Below are 16,366 nucleotides of genomic sequence, written 5' to 3'. Positions count from 1 at the left end.
TATGTTTGAGTGTTGAGTCTACAGGTGAAGTAAGGTGTTTTCACCAATTACTTTTCACCTTATTATATGTAGCCTGGCTGCCTCCCAAAGTTGTAATTAAGATTAAAGGCATGCCCCACCGTCCCAGACTATCTGCCTTAATCTTGGAGACAGGCTCTCTCACTGAACCTACATTTTCAGATTTAACTAGACTGGCTGGCTGTCCAGTGACCCTCAGGCATCCTTCCATCTCTAATGCCCCAGAAGTGGATGACACTGTGAACTGGCACACCTGGACCCAAATTAAGTTTCCTACTTTGAACTCCTTGTCTTCCTGACTCCTGAGTGCTGGGATCACAGGCGTCTATGCATCACCTCACCTGTTGTTGGGGATGGAACCCAGAACTTCTTGAGTGCCACACAACCACTCCAGGTGCTGAGCCACATCCTCAGCCCTGTGTTAGGTTTTCACAGCTGCTGTCCTAACCAGTGTGAGGTGGCAGGTTCATTGTCCTTATAGTTAATGAAGCCGAGTATCTTTCCATGGGCTCATTAAAGCTCCGTCATAAAACAAAAGGATATATAGTAACAAGGCCAAAGGCAAAGCAAGGCAGGCACCAGACCCTGAGGACCTTTCAGCATGCTGTGCCTCCCACAGAACTGGGGCTCCAAGCCAACTGTTGGAAAGCACTTATGTACACTTCTAACTGAGTAGAGTAGAAGCACCAAGTGCAGTAAAGATAAAGGGCAGGGCTGCAGAGATGGCTTAGCCAATAAGAGTGCTCGCTCTTTCAGAGGACCCAGTTCAGGTCCCAGAACCCACATTCAGTGTCCCACAAAGACCTGTAGCCCCACCTCCAGCTTCTCTGATGTCCTTTTCTGGCCTCCGTGGGGACCTGTGCTCATGGGCAACATCCACAGCACACATAAAATACTGTGAGGTTTAAATGTATGATTGTTTAGTCTACATGTGTGTATGTGTCCCACGTCTATGTCTAGTGCCTAAGGAGGCTAGGAGATAGTACCAGATCCCATGGACCTGGAGTTACAGAGGGTTCTGAACTATAACGGAGGTGTTGGGAACTGAACCTGGGTCCTCTGCAAGAGCAACCAGTGCTCTCAACTAATGAGCCATCTCTCCAGCCCCTCAAATCAGTTTTTTGGTTTGTTTGTTTGTTTGTTTTTGTTTGTTTGTTTGTTTGTTTGTTTTGAGACAGGGTTTCTCTGTGTTACCATGGCTGTACTGGGCTCACTTTGTAGACCAGGCTGGCCTAAAACTCACAGCAATCTGCCTACCTCTGCCTACCGAGTGCTGGGGTTAAAGGCGTGTGCCTGGCCTCAAATCAGTTTTGTATGAAGCTCTGCCTTCAAAGTTGGAAGACCTCACATCCTTGTGTCTGCCCCTTTTATCACTCTTCCTTTTTGGCCATTTCCTAGCTATTTACTGCAGTATAAATTTTAGGATCAGTTTGTCTGGTGCCAGCCTTGACTTCCTCCACTGTCCCCTCTTCAGCTGCATGTGACAGTGACCACAAAACCTGTATTTTATCTTCCAGATGACAGGAAGCATAGAAAACCCAAGATACCATGAGAAGTCCAGCTGGGTAAGCAGCTGCCCGCTGCCCCCACTAGTCAAGGGGACGGGGTCAGCATCGTCTCCTGTTCCTTATCCTTCTTTTCTAAGATTTATTATTTATGCAGTGGCCTGCATGTACACCTGCAGGCCAGAAGAGGGCACCAGATCCCATTATAGCTGGTTGTGAGCCACCATGCAGTTGCTGGGAATTGAACTCAGGACCTCTGGAAGAGCAGTCAGTGCTCTTAACCTCTGAGTCATCTCTCCAGTCCCACTTGTTGTTCTTTGAGACAAGGTCTCTCTTCATAGCCCTGGCTGGCATGAAACTCACATATGTAGACCAGGCTGGCCTTGAACTCACAGCAATCTGTTCTATCTGCCTCTGCCTCTTGAGTGCTAGAATTAAAGGCTGTACCACCATGTCCTGATTCTATTATGTCTCTTATCCACCCCAAGGTTTTAGGGGTGGTTGTTCCAAGGTAATATACTCATTTTAATGACTGGGCAGAGATTTATAAGTACACAAGGACTTGGGTATGTGTGTGTGGTGGGGGGCTATGTGAGTAGAAAGGCCACTGCTGCCCTACATTGATCTCTGCTCTCTGCTGCCTCAGCTTTTATCTTCAGAAAAACTGCTATAGAGATAACAGAACTGCCATGCACTGAGAGATGAAGGGGCATCCTTTGACCCAGCTCAGCTGTGTACTGTTATGTCCCAGCACTTCAAGGACACCTTTGTACTTTATCTGGCCTGCTGAAGAGATTACAAAACCCAGCTGAAAGAATCCAATCCTGTAAATGAAATCCAGCCTTTCTTTTTATTTTTTTGTAATGTTTTTTTCAAGACAGGGTTTCTCTGTGTAGTCCTGGCTGTCCTGAAACTCAATCTGTAGACCAGGCTGTCCTTGAATGCACAGAGATCCATCTGCCTCTGCTTTCTGAATGCTAGGATTAAAGGTGTGTAGCGCCACCGCCTGCCCTATTTTTTTTTTTGTAATTTTAAAAATTATTTATTCTATGTGTATGAGTAATTGCATGCACCATGCACCATATATTTGCCTGGTGCCTATAGAGGTCAAAAGAAGGCATCAGGTCCCCTTGAATGGAGGTTATGGATGCTTGCGAGCCACCATGTGGGTCCTAGGAATTGAATCTGGGTCCTCTGCAAGAGTAACAAGTGCTCTTAACTACTGAGCCCCTTATTTATTTATTTATTTATTTGCCTCTTATCATTTGTTCTTGTTTGCTTATTTAATTTTGACACAAAGTCTCGCTATATAGCCTGGGCTGGCCTTGAACTCACAGAGATCCACCTGCCTCTGCCTCCTAAATCCTGGGATTACAGGGGTGGGGTCACCTTTTCGTTGGCTAATTCACTTTATTGACTCCAGAAGGGTTTTTTTTGCGGGGTTTTTTAGATTTATTATTTTTTTAAAAAGATACATTCTGCCTGAATGCCAGAAGAGAGCACTAGATCTCATTGTAGATGGTTATGAGCCACCATGTGATTACTGGGAATTGAACTCAGGTCCTTTGGAAGAGCAGTGTTCTTAACCTCTGAACCATCTCTCCAGCTCTTGACTCCAAAAGTTTGAGAATCCATCAGTGGTGGCCCACGCCTTTAATCCCAGCCTGTGCTGGACTACAGGAGTGCGCCACCACCACCACCACCTCACTCCCCACCCCCGCCCCTGACTCACAGCATCTACTTGTAATCCCAGCTCCAGGAGGCAAACACAGTCAGAGAGCTATGGAGGTTAGCCAGCCAACATGGCCTCATCAGTGAGCTTCAGGTCCCAGTTAGAGACCATCTCAAAAGACAAAGTGGAGCTGGGCGGAGGTGGTGCATGTCTTTAATCCCAGCACTTGGGCGGCAGAGGCAGGCAGATTGCTGTGAGTTCAAAGTCAGCCTGGTTTACAAAGCGAGTCCAGGACAGCTAAGGCTACACAGAGAAACCCTGTCTCAAAAAAAAAAAAAAAAAAAAAAAAAGCCATAGTGGACAGCTCCTGAAGAAAAGCACCAAAGGCTGACATTTGGCATATGCATGCATACACAAAACACACACACACATTCTCATTGGTTTGAGGAAATCTTGTCAGAGGGCAGATAAAGAGTTAGAAGAACAGGAAACGGGAGACGAGAGAGTGAGGCTTTCCTGAGTCCAGCACCCTGACGGACGTGTGTACCTTCACTGCCCATGAAAAGGACCCTTTGTCTTTTGAGGCTGAGTAGAGTGGACAGGGCTGAGGGCTGACTTGAAGATTCAGGTTTCTGGGAATGGACCAGCAGAAACCACACACCCTCAGGTTACCAGCCTGAGAGAAGGTAGTGCCTCTCAGGCCTGTGTCATCAAATGCCTGTCATAGTCATTAGCTGGAGTGAGCCCAGGTGCCAACTGGAGGGGGTGGGGGGTTGCTGTTTGGTCTTGCTGCCTTCTATGGCTTCTATTTAGAGAATGTTTGTTGTGGTTAATTTATCACTATGGCTTAATAATGTTTATTACCAGGCCTATAATTATTATTAGGGCAGTATTTCCTAACCCACTAGCAATAAGTCAAGGCACTGACACCTGTTATATTTTAAAATAGCCTTAGTTAACTTGGAGCAGGGCAGAGATTAATCGCATAAACTATTTCCCATAAATCTGCTTCTAATGATTTCTATCAAGCCACCTCCCATCTATAATCCCAAATACAAGCTAATTATCATCATCTGGACGAAGTCTCCATCCACGCTGGCCAGGTGCTTCTCCTCTACCTCACCTGTGGCACAATCGTCTTCTTCCTTTTTTAAAAATTTATTATAATTATTATTATTATTATTTATTTTTTAGTTTTTTGGGACACGGTTCTCCCTGTTATCTTACCAGCCCTGGATGTAGACTGGGTTGGCCTTGAACTCACAGGTGTGCTGACCTTTTATTTGGCAAACCTCTTAGGCAAGGTACAAGATGGGGGATGGGGACGGCAAGCAGTAATTAGCACCCAAAATACATCAGACCAACCTTCAACAAATGTTTTTGTAGAATGTGTAAGAACCACGAACCACGATAGTCACCCCACTCTCTTTGAGACAGTTTCAAGTAGCCCAGGCTGACTTTGAACCCCTAATCTTCCCACCTCCACCTCTCAAGACCTGGGATTACAGTTCTGTACCCCCACCATACCTGACTGTAACTGTGATGATTAAGAAGGGGACTACAGGACACACTGAGTGCTGAAGAGGACACACTGAGTGCTGAAGAACCCTTTGCCATGAGGTCTGACAACACACACAGCTGGGAAAAGCCTTTCCTATGCAGATGTGGGCGGCAATGTCACTCAACAGGTTTGCTGGAGATGGGGCAATCCTCCTCCCTCCCCCAGCCTAGACTCTGTACACAGCCAGTAACCTTTGGAAGGGAAGGGCCTTCCACAGCTGTGGGGTAGGTCAGCAGCCTGCTCCCAGTAGGAGCCTGACAGGCCTGACACTCCCAACTCCTGCAGGAGGGACACATCTGGGGCTCCATGAGGAGGACAGCTCTCATCCTGGGCTCTGGGCTGCTCTTGCTTGGGGCCTTCTGGAACTCGGTCACATGGTGAGTGTGCTCCCTTCAGACCTCAGGGGTGAGAGGCACAGCAAGAAAGAGCTGGCTTCTCAGCCTTCTCCCAGAAACTTGAATGGTTTTCCTTCCAAGGCATCTTCAGACATTTTGGGGTACTTCTGGCCACTTTTGGCAGACCCAGTGGGAGAAACTGCTGTCTCCATTTGAAGGCAAGGAGTGGATCCTGTTCATTATAGGTGAGATTCCTGACAGAGGGCTGTGTGTGGGGCTCCACATTTGTTCTTTTCCTGCACTACTCATCACCATCATCATCATCACTTTTGTTGTTGCTGTTGGTGGTATTATTATTATTATTATTATTATTATTATTATTATTATTATTATTATTATTATTATTATTAACTAGTAGTAGTAGTGTAGAAGTGGATTGACTCCATGTGCATGTGAAGGGGGCATGGGCTTGCCATAGCATGCATGTGGAGGTCAGAGGACACCTTGCTGAAGTGGGTCCTCTTCTTCCAGAATGTGGGCCTGGGGCTTGAACTCAGGCTGTCAAGCTTGGATGCAAGGGCCTTTTCCTGCTGCTCTTTTTTTTGGGGGGAGGGTGTTTCAAGACAGGGTTTCATTGTGTAGCCATGGCAGTCCTAAAATCACTTGGCATACCAGGCTGGCCTCAAACTCACATCAATCCACCTGCCTCTGCCTCCCAAGTGCTGGGATTAAAGCCATGTACCACCATGCCAGGCTCCCTATCAGCATTTCTACCCACAAGCCTGTGTCTGCTTGCTTTGTCTCCTTTTCCTCTTCAGACTCTACCCAACTGTCTGGCAGAATGGCTCTAACAGTGGTCCTCCCACACTGCCCAAGTCCTTCCTGTGTCCTGCCTACCCCAGACACTGTTTGATGGGGCAAGAAAGGACTAGAGGAAGAAGACAGAGACAGAGGTCAAGGAAACAGTGTCCTTGTTCCCCAGGGATTCCAATCTAGGAGGAGCTACAGTGCCATAGGATAACACTGCGGTGTCCCTTGGATGACTGCTGTAGGTAGGAGACTAAAGCCATGAGAAGTGGGATGTGAAACAAAACGCCAGCTGAAGTGTGTCTTGGTCAGGGTGTTCTTTTTAATTTTTATCTATTATCGTGTTGTGATGTGGGCGGGGACATGCACATGCCACACTGTGTGGATGGATCAGCAGACAACCCTGCAGTTACTGCTCTTTGCACTTTGACATGGTTCGTGGGTTGGCACTTAGGTCACCAGGCTTACCCACTAAGCCACCCTCTGTTTTCTTCTTTTTAAGAAGAGTTATGAATGTATATATATGTATGTATGTATTACGTATACAGTATTCTGTCTACATGTACACCTGTAGGCCAGAAGAGGGCACCAGATCTCACTATAGATGGTTGTGAGCCACCATGTGGTTGCTGGGAATTGAACTCAGGACCTCTGGATGAGCATGCAGTGCTCAGAACCTCTTAGCCATCTCTCCAGCCCTATTTTTCTTCTTCTAGGCATAGGTTTTCATGTATCCCAGGAAGTCCAAGAATGAGTTATGTGGCCGAGGACGGCCATTGAACTTCTGAGACTCCTGACTTTGATCAGCATTTTCTGAAATATTTTGTGGAGCATCAGTACTGGGGGGTAATAGACCAGGTGGTCAGATGGTCTCCTCATCCTAATAGGAAGACTTGTGAGGGGACCAGAAGTGTCATCAGTACCTGTGCTGAGAGGATACAGCAGCCACACCTGTTATCCGAGCAAGTGGCTGAGGCAAGGGGCTTGCTGTGAGTTTGGGGTCTGTCTGGACTATCACTGGGTTCAAACTGGCCTGTTTCAAAACAAGTAAAAAACAACAACAAAACTCACACCCAAAACCTCAGCTGTGCTTTAATCCTACCTTTAATCCCAGCATTTGAGTGGCAGTGGGCAATCTATTGTGAGTTCACAGCATAGCCAAGTAAGTCTATACAGTGAGATTCTGTCTCAAATACACACACTCACACGCACACTCACATGCGCGCACACACACACACACACACACACACACACACACAAACACTGTGGAGAGGGAGCCAGACAGTGATCCCTGCACTTGTTCATTCACTTCCTGGTGAGCCACTGTGTCCCTGGCATTGTCTAAGTTGCTCTGCTCTCTGCCTCAGGTGCTGGCCTCGTACCTGCGCTGTGCTTCTGGGTTCTCAATGGCCTTCTGCTGCTGGTGGACACAACAGGGAAGCCCTCCTCCATCTCCCGCTACCGCATCCAACTTGGCAAGAATGAACCGGTAAGTGGCATTGCAGCTCTTCGTGCTGGGAATGCAGGGACCAAAGTCAGGCAAGCCAAATCTTACCCTTGAGGTGACCTGAATCCAGAAGGTGCTGGGTATATTTGGTTCATACAGTGCTTGTTTAGCTTGAAAGAAGCCCTGGGTGCCCTGACTAAGGCACATGTGGGGCTGCACAGCTATAATCTAAGCACTCAGGAAGTGGAGGCAGGAGGATTAGAGGTTCAAGGTCATCCTTGACTACACAGGAAGTGTGAAGGTAGCTTAGGCTACAGGAGACCCTGTCAGTGAGATGGTTCAGCAAGTAAGGACATGGCCACCAAGCCTGAAGCCCTGAGTCTGGTCCCTGGAGCCCACACAGGGGAAGAAGAGAACCAACACCATTTACTCTGACCCCAGATGCACACCAGGGCACAAGGCACTTACACACACACACACACACACACACACACACACACACACACACACACACACCTCAACAATGACAACATAAAGTAAGAGAGAAATTGAAAGGCCACTCAACCCACAGCTAGTCTAGACCAAAGTGCTGGTCAGCTGATTCCCACCCCAGGTGGCCCTGTGACACTGTGCTCAACATACCAGGAGGAGAAAGGACTGCCTCAGCCTGTCACAGAGATGGCTGCAGCACAACTCCAAGAACTCCAAGAACACACTCTACCCATCCAGACACGTCCCAGACCATCCTGGGGAGTCTCAGCTTCAAAGTGCTGTCTGAGGCCACAGGAAGGACCTTGGACCATGTCCTCCCTCAATAGCTGGAGGAGGTGCTGGCTTTAGCAGGATCCCTGAGCTGACTGCAGTGGGAGCTGTTGGATGCTGGCATTCCTTGGGTCCAGGCCTACCCACAAGCCACCCTCCCACCTCCCCCTTGCCTCTGCACACCTCTCCTCTCTCAACACCTCCTTCCTAGCCTGGCCTCCACCACACTGAAGAAATGAAAGCCAGGCCCCTTACTCTCAGCTCCCATGGCTCTGGGTCTCATGGTCTGTCCTGGGCTGTGACTGTCACCTCTCCTGGTTCCTGTCCTTTTGGCTCCAGGAAATGGCTTCAGGATTCTTCCCTCTTTCCTAACATTCTGACTTTCTCTCAACCTAGCTCATTTCTCTTTACATTATCACATCAATGCTTTAACTTTTCCATCTCTAAATATTATCACACAATCTTTGCCTGGGTGTGGCAGCATACACCTGGAATCCCAGCATCTGATACAGAGCCAGAAGAATCATTCAGAAGGGCTACAGGAGACTGTTTCAATTATTTCCTTTACGTGTTTGCGTGTTTTTCCTGCATGTGTCTCTGTGTTTAACATACATGCAGTAGCACCCACAGAGTTCAGAAGAGGATGTCAGATTGACAGTTGTGAGCTGCCACATGCATTCAGGGGCCTCTGGAAAACCAGCCAGTGGTCTTAACCACTGAGTCATCTCTCTAGTCCCCAAGACTGTTTCAAAAACCAAAACCAAAACCATCCTTTGGCCCACTTAACACAGGTACACAGTGCCACCCATTTGTTCCCCCTTGAGGCAAAGTTCTCTGACTGAGTCATCTCTGCAGTCTGGCAGTCTCTCTGAGCTGTCTGTATTGTCTCAGAGGCATCGATGCAGCCTCTCAGAGTGGTATATTCAGCCTCTGTCCTTGCTCTTGGCTGTCTTTTTCCATGAATTTCAAAGTAAGGAAGATTTAGACAGACAGACAAACAAACAGACAGACAGAAGAAATGTGGGACAAATATATGAGACTCACTACACGCCATTTCAGATTCATCCATTGAAATACTGTACAAGTTACAACTTTCTCCTGACCGGTTGCAAGTTTGAGACGTTGGAGGACTACTGTTTCCAGTCTCTTCCCCATAAGGCTGCTTCCTCCTTCCTGTTCCTGTAGACCACACCAGTGCCCTAATTCTCAGGCCGTGTCTTCCCAGCAGGCACCGAGTAGCCATGAGGGCACTGGGTGGAGGCTGCCAGCTCTAAGGTTGACAATCCAAAGCTTCCATCCTCATCTTCTCAGCCTCACTGGATTGGCCCCAAGCTGAGGGAGCTGGAGGAGGTTGCCACTCCCATCCATGCAGATGTGTTGTTATCTTTGTAAGGCTACAGAAGGCCAGCCTGCTCTCAGTCACACAGACCTCTTCTGGAATCCTTCATCAAGATGGTTGAGTGACCATCGCTGCTTATCCCTTCCTGTGTTTAACTGGGATTTGCTTCTTTGTCCTGTAGAGCACAGGGTGTTGTGTGAGCCAGAACTCAGCACTGACAATCCCTAGCCCACAGAACCTATGCTCTGGGGGAGACACTGCCGTGACAAGAAGGACTATACTGTTTCCCATGGCCAGCGCCAGACTGTGGAGACCTCGGTCACTCCGAGAGCCCACACTGAGCACGTGAGGTAGAGACCTACTTCTCATGTCCCTCTCCCTGTTCCTTCTGTGTCTTGGCAGGTAGACCCCATGAAGCTGCGTCATGCTATCCGCACCGTTATTTTCAACCAGACCATGATCTCTCTCCCCATGCTGGCCATCTGCTACCCTTTCTTGAAGTGGAGGGGAGACCTTTTCTCTCAAGAACTGCCCACCTTCCACTGGTTCCTCCTGGAGATGGCCTTTTTCACCCTTGTGGAGGAAATCTTGTTCTACTACTCACACCGGTGAGCTCCTTACTTCCATGTTTATGGCCTCCTCCTGGGACAACTCCCTGGTCACAAGAGGCCACTGAACTGTGGTCTCTATTCTCAGGCCCTACCCAACAAGCACCAGAGACACAACTGATTCTCCAACTTGACATGATGCCCAGGGAAGAAATGGTTTCCCTATTTGCATGGGAGAGTGGGTCAGTCTCCATCTAGCTCCTGTTATTCCTTCCTGGGTTTCAGTTTATTTCTCTGCTGGGGTTGGAGACAATGGAAACCAGACTTATCATCCGCAGACTACAGATGCCTGTTCCTCAGATGGGGACCACGTTCCCACCTTGACTTTCTGATGATCTGCTTGGGATGGAGGGAGGTGGACGTTGGCAGTTCCCATCTATGAATTATTTTTCCAGGCTCCTTCACCACCCCACGTTGTATAAGAAAATACACAAGAAACATCATGAGTGGACAGCACCCATTGGCGTGATCTCAATATATGCCCACCCCATAGAACACGTGGTAAGTAACAGACTCTGAAGTACAGTAGTGGAGGCTGCTGGTTTCATGCTCTGCTTTCTCCTCATAACCAACTCCGCCATATCTTGATGTAACAGGTGCCTAGTGTACCTCATCGTATTCTTTCCAACAACCTTTTACAAATTGACTCGGCTGCAGAGGAATATGAAGCTAAGTCAGGGTGTCCCAAGTACAACCACGAAGGGCAGAGTGAATACCCAGCTGGGTCCCTCCATCTCCTGAATCATCCTTTCCTTTGCAGGCTTCCAACATGTTGCCAGTTATGGTGGGTCCTCTAGCAGTGGGCTCTCATTTGTCCTCCATCACTGTGTGGTTGTCCCTGGCTCTCATCGTCACCACTATCTCCCACTGTGGGTACCACTTGCCCTTCCTGCCTTCACCTGAGTTCCATGACTACCACCATCTCAAGTAAGACAACTGCACCCTTGCTCAAGTGCTTCATGGGGCAGTGGTGCCTCCATCTGACTGTGGGAACCAGCTGGGAAAGATGCTGAGAGGACAGGGCCAATTTGATCTTCTTTTTTTCTGATACTATGTCCTTCCTGCAGTTGGAAATTTTAATTTGGGTTCGACAACTGCTGAATCTCGTGACCCTTGATTCATCTCCTCAGAAACCATGTGCAGAAAACGATGGCACCCTTAAGCACTGTGGGCTATATTCTTTGTTTTGTGACAACTTTTCTCTATGTAGCCCTGGCTGTCCTGGAACTTATGTAAACCAGGCTGGCCTCGAACTCCTAACTGCGGGACTGAGGCTCAACAACATGGCTGGCCTCATCCCAGTCTACTCCTTGGTCATCAGACACACTTAGAACAGTTATTCATGGCCCCCTCCAAACAGACCAGTCAAGTACCTGTGGAGCATGTCACAGGGATCTGCCTCCTAATGTCTTCCAAGATGTTCTGATGCGGGGCGCCCCTCAGCCGACCTGAACAAGTCCCTGGTCTGCATGACGTTCTAACTTCTGCACTCCAGAACACACAGTATGATGGAATAGGTAGGACCCAGAGATGGTTCATCAGTGTAAAACGGGGATTGCTACAGCTGGGCATGCTAGGAGGCCTTTAATTCCAGGACCCAGTGTGAGGTTAGCCTGGTCTACACTGAAGAGAGTTCCAGGCCAGCCTGGACTACACAGTGAGAGCGCAGCAGCCACATGACTATCAGCCTTGATCTTGTGCATACCATATCCCCAGTAACAAAAGAGGTGGACTCCAGGTGCATGAAGAACACGGTGGACTTAAAATATCAGCATTGGGGAAGTTCAGGCAGAAGCATTGGCACCAGTTCAAAGCCAGCTACACATGAGTTCAGTTTGGTGGTGAAACTTTTTTAGACACAGTAACAACAAAAACTCAATGGCCGAGTGTGGTGGCACACGCCTATAATCCCAGCACTTGGGAGGCCAAGGCAGGCAGATTGCTGAGAGTTCAAGGCCAGCCCGGTCATCAAAGTGAGTCTGCGACAGCCAAGGCTACAGAGAAAAACCTTGTCTCAAAAAACCAAGAAGGAAAAACAATAACAAGGAAAAAGGCCTCTTAAACAACCCACAAAGGGAACCATTCAAAGGAATATTCCAGGCTCTACTGATGTGCTTGCACAGCATGGTGGTGTTACATAGGAGAGAGGAGGGCTGGGAGACCCACAGCTTCCCACCAGCATAAGCTGCACAATACTCTTTCCTCCTTCAGGTTCAACCAGTGCTATGGGGTACTGGGGTTGCTGGACCACCTACACGGGACTGACATCATGTTTAAGCAGAGCAAAGCCTATGAGAGACATGTCATCCTGCTGGGCTTCACCCCACTCTCAGAGAGTATTCCTGATCCTCCAAAGAAGATAGAGAGTCTCCTTGGACCATCTGGGCTGTTCCATCAGAAGTAAGATGTGGTGACTGCCTGGGGCCATGCCACCCTCAGCAGCTGGCCACCTTTGACCCCCATACTCTAAGGGCTGTCCCATTAGGGTAGAGGGAAGGCAGGCTTCCTGCCAGGACAAAGCCGTGACAGCATCAGGGCTTCCCCCAAAACACTTCCCATGTCACTTAGAACTAGGAACTCACTTAGGGAAAAGCAACTAGCTATTTTTTCTGGAGCATAGGTAGGGGAGAAAAATCACAGAGAGCCTGGGAGAATCCTCTAGTCCTCTCTTCCAATCCCCACACAGCTCCCCTGTGACCTCAGTGGGATAGAGAATGTGTTAGCAGTGGGACTGGAGGATTTCTGGCTCCAAAAACGTTTCTCACACTCAAGCCAGGGAACCTGAGGTAATCACAGGTCAGATGTGTGGACATGCTAGATGTAGTCCCTGCTTTCCTCCAAGAAAGCCTGGGTTACTTTTGCCCTCCACAACACAAGTCCCTCAGAAGGAACTAGGACAGCCCACAGGAGCTTCTCAATTGACAGGCTCATCAGCTCCTGTGCCTTAGCCTGAGTGCACACTAGGACTGAGCTCCAGGGGCTGCTCATGTTGAGGGGGACTCTGGTCAGTTGCTCCCTAAGCCCAAACCATAGTCTTCTCCTTGGGACAATGAGCCTCAGGAAGCATGGACTAAGGGCAGGCAGGCCCTTCTTCCTGCAAATGGTAAATCAATGGTAAACAGGCCCAAGAACACTGTAATCATAGGCTCCTCCAGTAAAGTTTTACCAAACCCCAACTCTGGCAGCACATGTTAAGAACCCTGACATCCCAAGACTTTGGCACCTAGGTTGGCTCTGGAAGGCTGCCACAGTCACCATTTGCTAAGTTCTATCACAACTGTGCTGATTGTACACTTTCAGTTCAAGGTTAGTCAGGACAACTCTACTATAGCTTCAGTCAAATAGCACAGTCCTGTAGTCCAGCTGCTCGTGGTATAGGCCCAGCCCAGAGCATCCTGCACAAAGGCAAAACCTCAAAGTGTGCATGACCAGCTGTGTAAAACCAACCACAGAGCAGGATTCATCCTATAACACAGAAGCCCACAGAAGACTGTGCCCACTGGTAACAGAGCACTTGCAGTCCCTGCCTCCTCTGACCTTGTGCCCTTAGATTCCTTCGCACACCAACCCAGTCCCCACCCCACCACCATCACTGCAGGGCAGCCATTGCCTTCCTCCCATCAGCATCTGGAGAAATGCTCTCTGCAGTGGCATCAAAAGTGGCAGGGACAGGGAGTCATAAAAATGGACTCTGTGAGGGACTGTCACCATACAAGGCTTGTCCCCAGAGGCCCAACATCGCTAAGACCTGAGTGTCTCCACAAAAACATGGCTAAGAAGCATGCAAATAAAACCTCCATTTAACACAGCGGATTGTGCTGTTTGTTTGTTATGTTTTGTTTTTTGAGACAGAGTTTCTCTGTTTATCCTTGGCTGTCCTGGACTCCCTTTGTAGACCAGGCTGGCTTCCAACTCACAGTGATCCACCTGCCTCTGCCTCCACAGAGTGCTGGGATTAAAGCCCTGTGCCACCAAAGCCCCACTTAACACAGCAGATTGTGTTGTGCCCTCTACCCCACCCCTGACTGTACAACACTAGGGATCCAAGGCCACACAATTGAGGAGGCAGCTGACACAGCAACTCCTAATGAATGTTACTGTGGTGAGTCTGGCTCACCTGGTCACCTACAGAATATAGGCCACTGGTGGCAGTGATCACCCACCCATCTGACAGTAAGAAACTCTAGTTAGGTCTTAGAGGACAGTAAACAGTGTACAGGGAATGCTCACATGTACCCTGGGCCATGGAAACCCAACTCTACCCTTTCCCCAGCTTCCCAGGATGCAGGGCCAAGAGGGTCCAGGCTGCCCAGCACTGGATGCACTAGCAGCACCATGGGCCCTGCCTGACACAGCTGCAGATGAGCCAGAGCAGCCTCCTCTCAAAGACTGCGTTAGTCACGTACATGCAGAGCATGGGCTCCTCCATCTGGGGACACACACCAGCCTCCTCTCTCACACCCTACAGTGTTTTGCCTGTTCAAGTTTTTATTTTTATACATTTTTTAAAAAAGATTTATTTATTATTTATACAGTATTCTGTCCATACATGTGCCTGCCCACCTGAAGAAGGCACCAGATCTCATTACAGGTGGTTGTGAGCCACCATGTGGATGCTGGGAATTGAACTCAGGACCTTCGGAAGAGCAAATAGTGCTCCTAACTTCTGAGCCATCTCTCCAACCCCTACATTTTTTTTTTTGTATTAAAAAGAAAAGCGTAATAATTACCACCAATTACAAAGGACTAGAGCAGGACCAGAATAATGAATGAATCACTTCAGCCTGGGAAGCAGACACTCTCAATAATATTAATGTATGATACAAGCTCATTCAAGTATTTTACATTGTTTGTCCTGTTGAATGTGATATCCTAGCACATGGTAAAGACAAGGTACGAGCGTTAAGGTGGAACCTTCTCTGCGAAGCCCACGCCGAGTTTTCCTTTCCTGTGAGAACTGGGCCAAGAGTTCTCTTCTGCCTCTGCCATCACCATGGCTGGAGGAGAGGGTGGGGCTGAGGAGAACCAGGGGCGCTTTAACAAGAGAGATACTCTGGGGTCCCACCCAGGTGGCCAGGGTGTCCAAGGCTCTAGTGCTCCCCCATACACACACACACACACACCAGCCTTGACGTCATGCCCTCTCCTCACTTCCAGACCTTCCAAGTAGCTTGCTTTTGTAAATGTCATCAAAGGGGAGCGGGAAAGAGCTGCACAGCAGAAACATTTAACAACTTGACATGGGCTCAGCACCTCTGTCTGAACCTGGGGTGCAGGCTGGAGCAGGGCCAGGCAGCCTTCTCATGTGTAGCCAATTCTCTCTGAGGCTCAGAGGGCAAATCACAGTCTGCCCCCTTGTGGGCACAGCCAGAGGATGAAGGTGGTTCCATATGGCAGGCTGTCTCAGGTCTTAGATCCCATGGGAAGATGGTGATGGGGAAGAGGCTTGCTCTGGTGTGGTGAGGCCAAGAATCCTGGGGGCACTGCTTGACAAAGTTCCAGTGCCCCAACAACCAGGTGTCCTTAAGGCCTGCTTGACAAAGTTTCAGTTGCCTGGATGCCTTGGATCGACCCTTTACTGCAGAAGTTCCTGTTAGGGGCTTCTCTCCAAAGGCTAGAGTTGGAAATTAGTAAAAGCCGATACTAATAAAAACTAATAAAGTTATTGGTGATTCCCTGGGAAAATACAGCTATGCAGAAAATTGAGTCTTTTATAGAATGTATTCAGATTCATCGTTAGGTTATTAATAAATGAGTTTGGTAAATGATTTAGTGGATTTTAGAAGACTTGATAAAGAAAAAAAATTTAGAGAAACTTTGAAAGCTGGCAAACTATAACTAAAATCACTAGGATTTTCTGCTCAGCTTGGGAAACAAGAAACTAGTTTAGAAAGAAAAGAGATCCTGATCATAACATTATTGACAGACTTTGCTGCCTACCTATAAGCAAAAGAAAAAAGTTTTACAATTCTAATGTTCCTTCACAGGATTATAGTAAAGATAGAAATTTCACTGAAGTGAAAGTTCATGATGAGGTTAAAGGAAGGCAATGAAGGCGATGGAGAGGTGGCTCAGAGCTGAAGAGCACTGGCTGGTCTTCTAAAGGTCCTGAGTTCAATTCCCAGCAACCACATGGTGGCTCATAACCATCTATAGTTGGATATGGTGCCCTCTTCTGGAGTGCATACATAATGCAGGCAGAACACTATATACATAAGAAACAAATCTTTAGGGGGAAAAAAAGGAAGACAATGAAAGCGGTGCTAGAGTCCTACTAATTTTCTGTTCTTTACAAAACCACAGTAAAGATAG

The 16,366-nt window shown here is 48.2% G+C and overlaps 1 protein-coding gene across 1 annotated transcript; it reads left to right on the top strand.

The window, feature by feature from the left end:
• Positions 1-4,940: 4,940 nt before the first annotated feature.
• Positions 4,941-12,573, top strand: LOC127208468 (fatty acid hydroxylase domain-containing protein 2-like). Its single transcript, XM_051167932.1, has 7 exons — positions 4,941-5,133; positions 5,233-5,336; positions 7,266-7,387; positions 9,849-10,054; positions 10,450-10,555; positions 10,815-10,981; positions 12,266-12,573. The coding sequence occupies exons 1-7, from the start codon at positions 5,063-5,065 to the stop codon at positions 12,456-12,458; spliced, it is 969 nt and encodes a 322-aa protein (XP_051023889.1). The 5' UTR covers positions 4,941-5,062; the 3' UTR covers positions 12,459-12,573.
• Positions 12,574-16,366: the final 3,793 nt, after the last annotated feature.

The sequence above is a fragment of the Acomys russatus genome, chromosome 25 (genome assembly GCF_903995435.1).
Source record: "Acomys russatus chromosome 25, mAcoRus1.1, whole genome shotgun sequence".
In the NCBI taxonomy this organism is placed as follows: Eukaryota; Metazoa; Chordata; class Mammalia; order Rodentia; family Muridae; genus Acomys; species Acomys russatus.
This window is presented reverse-complemented; position numbering and strand designations above follow the sequence as displayed.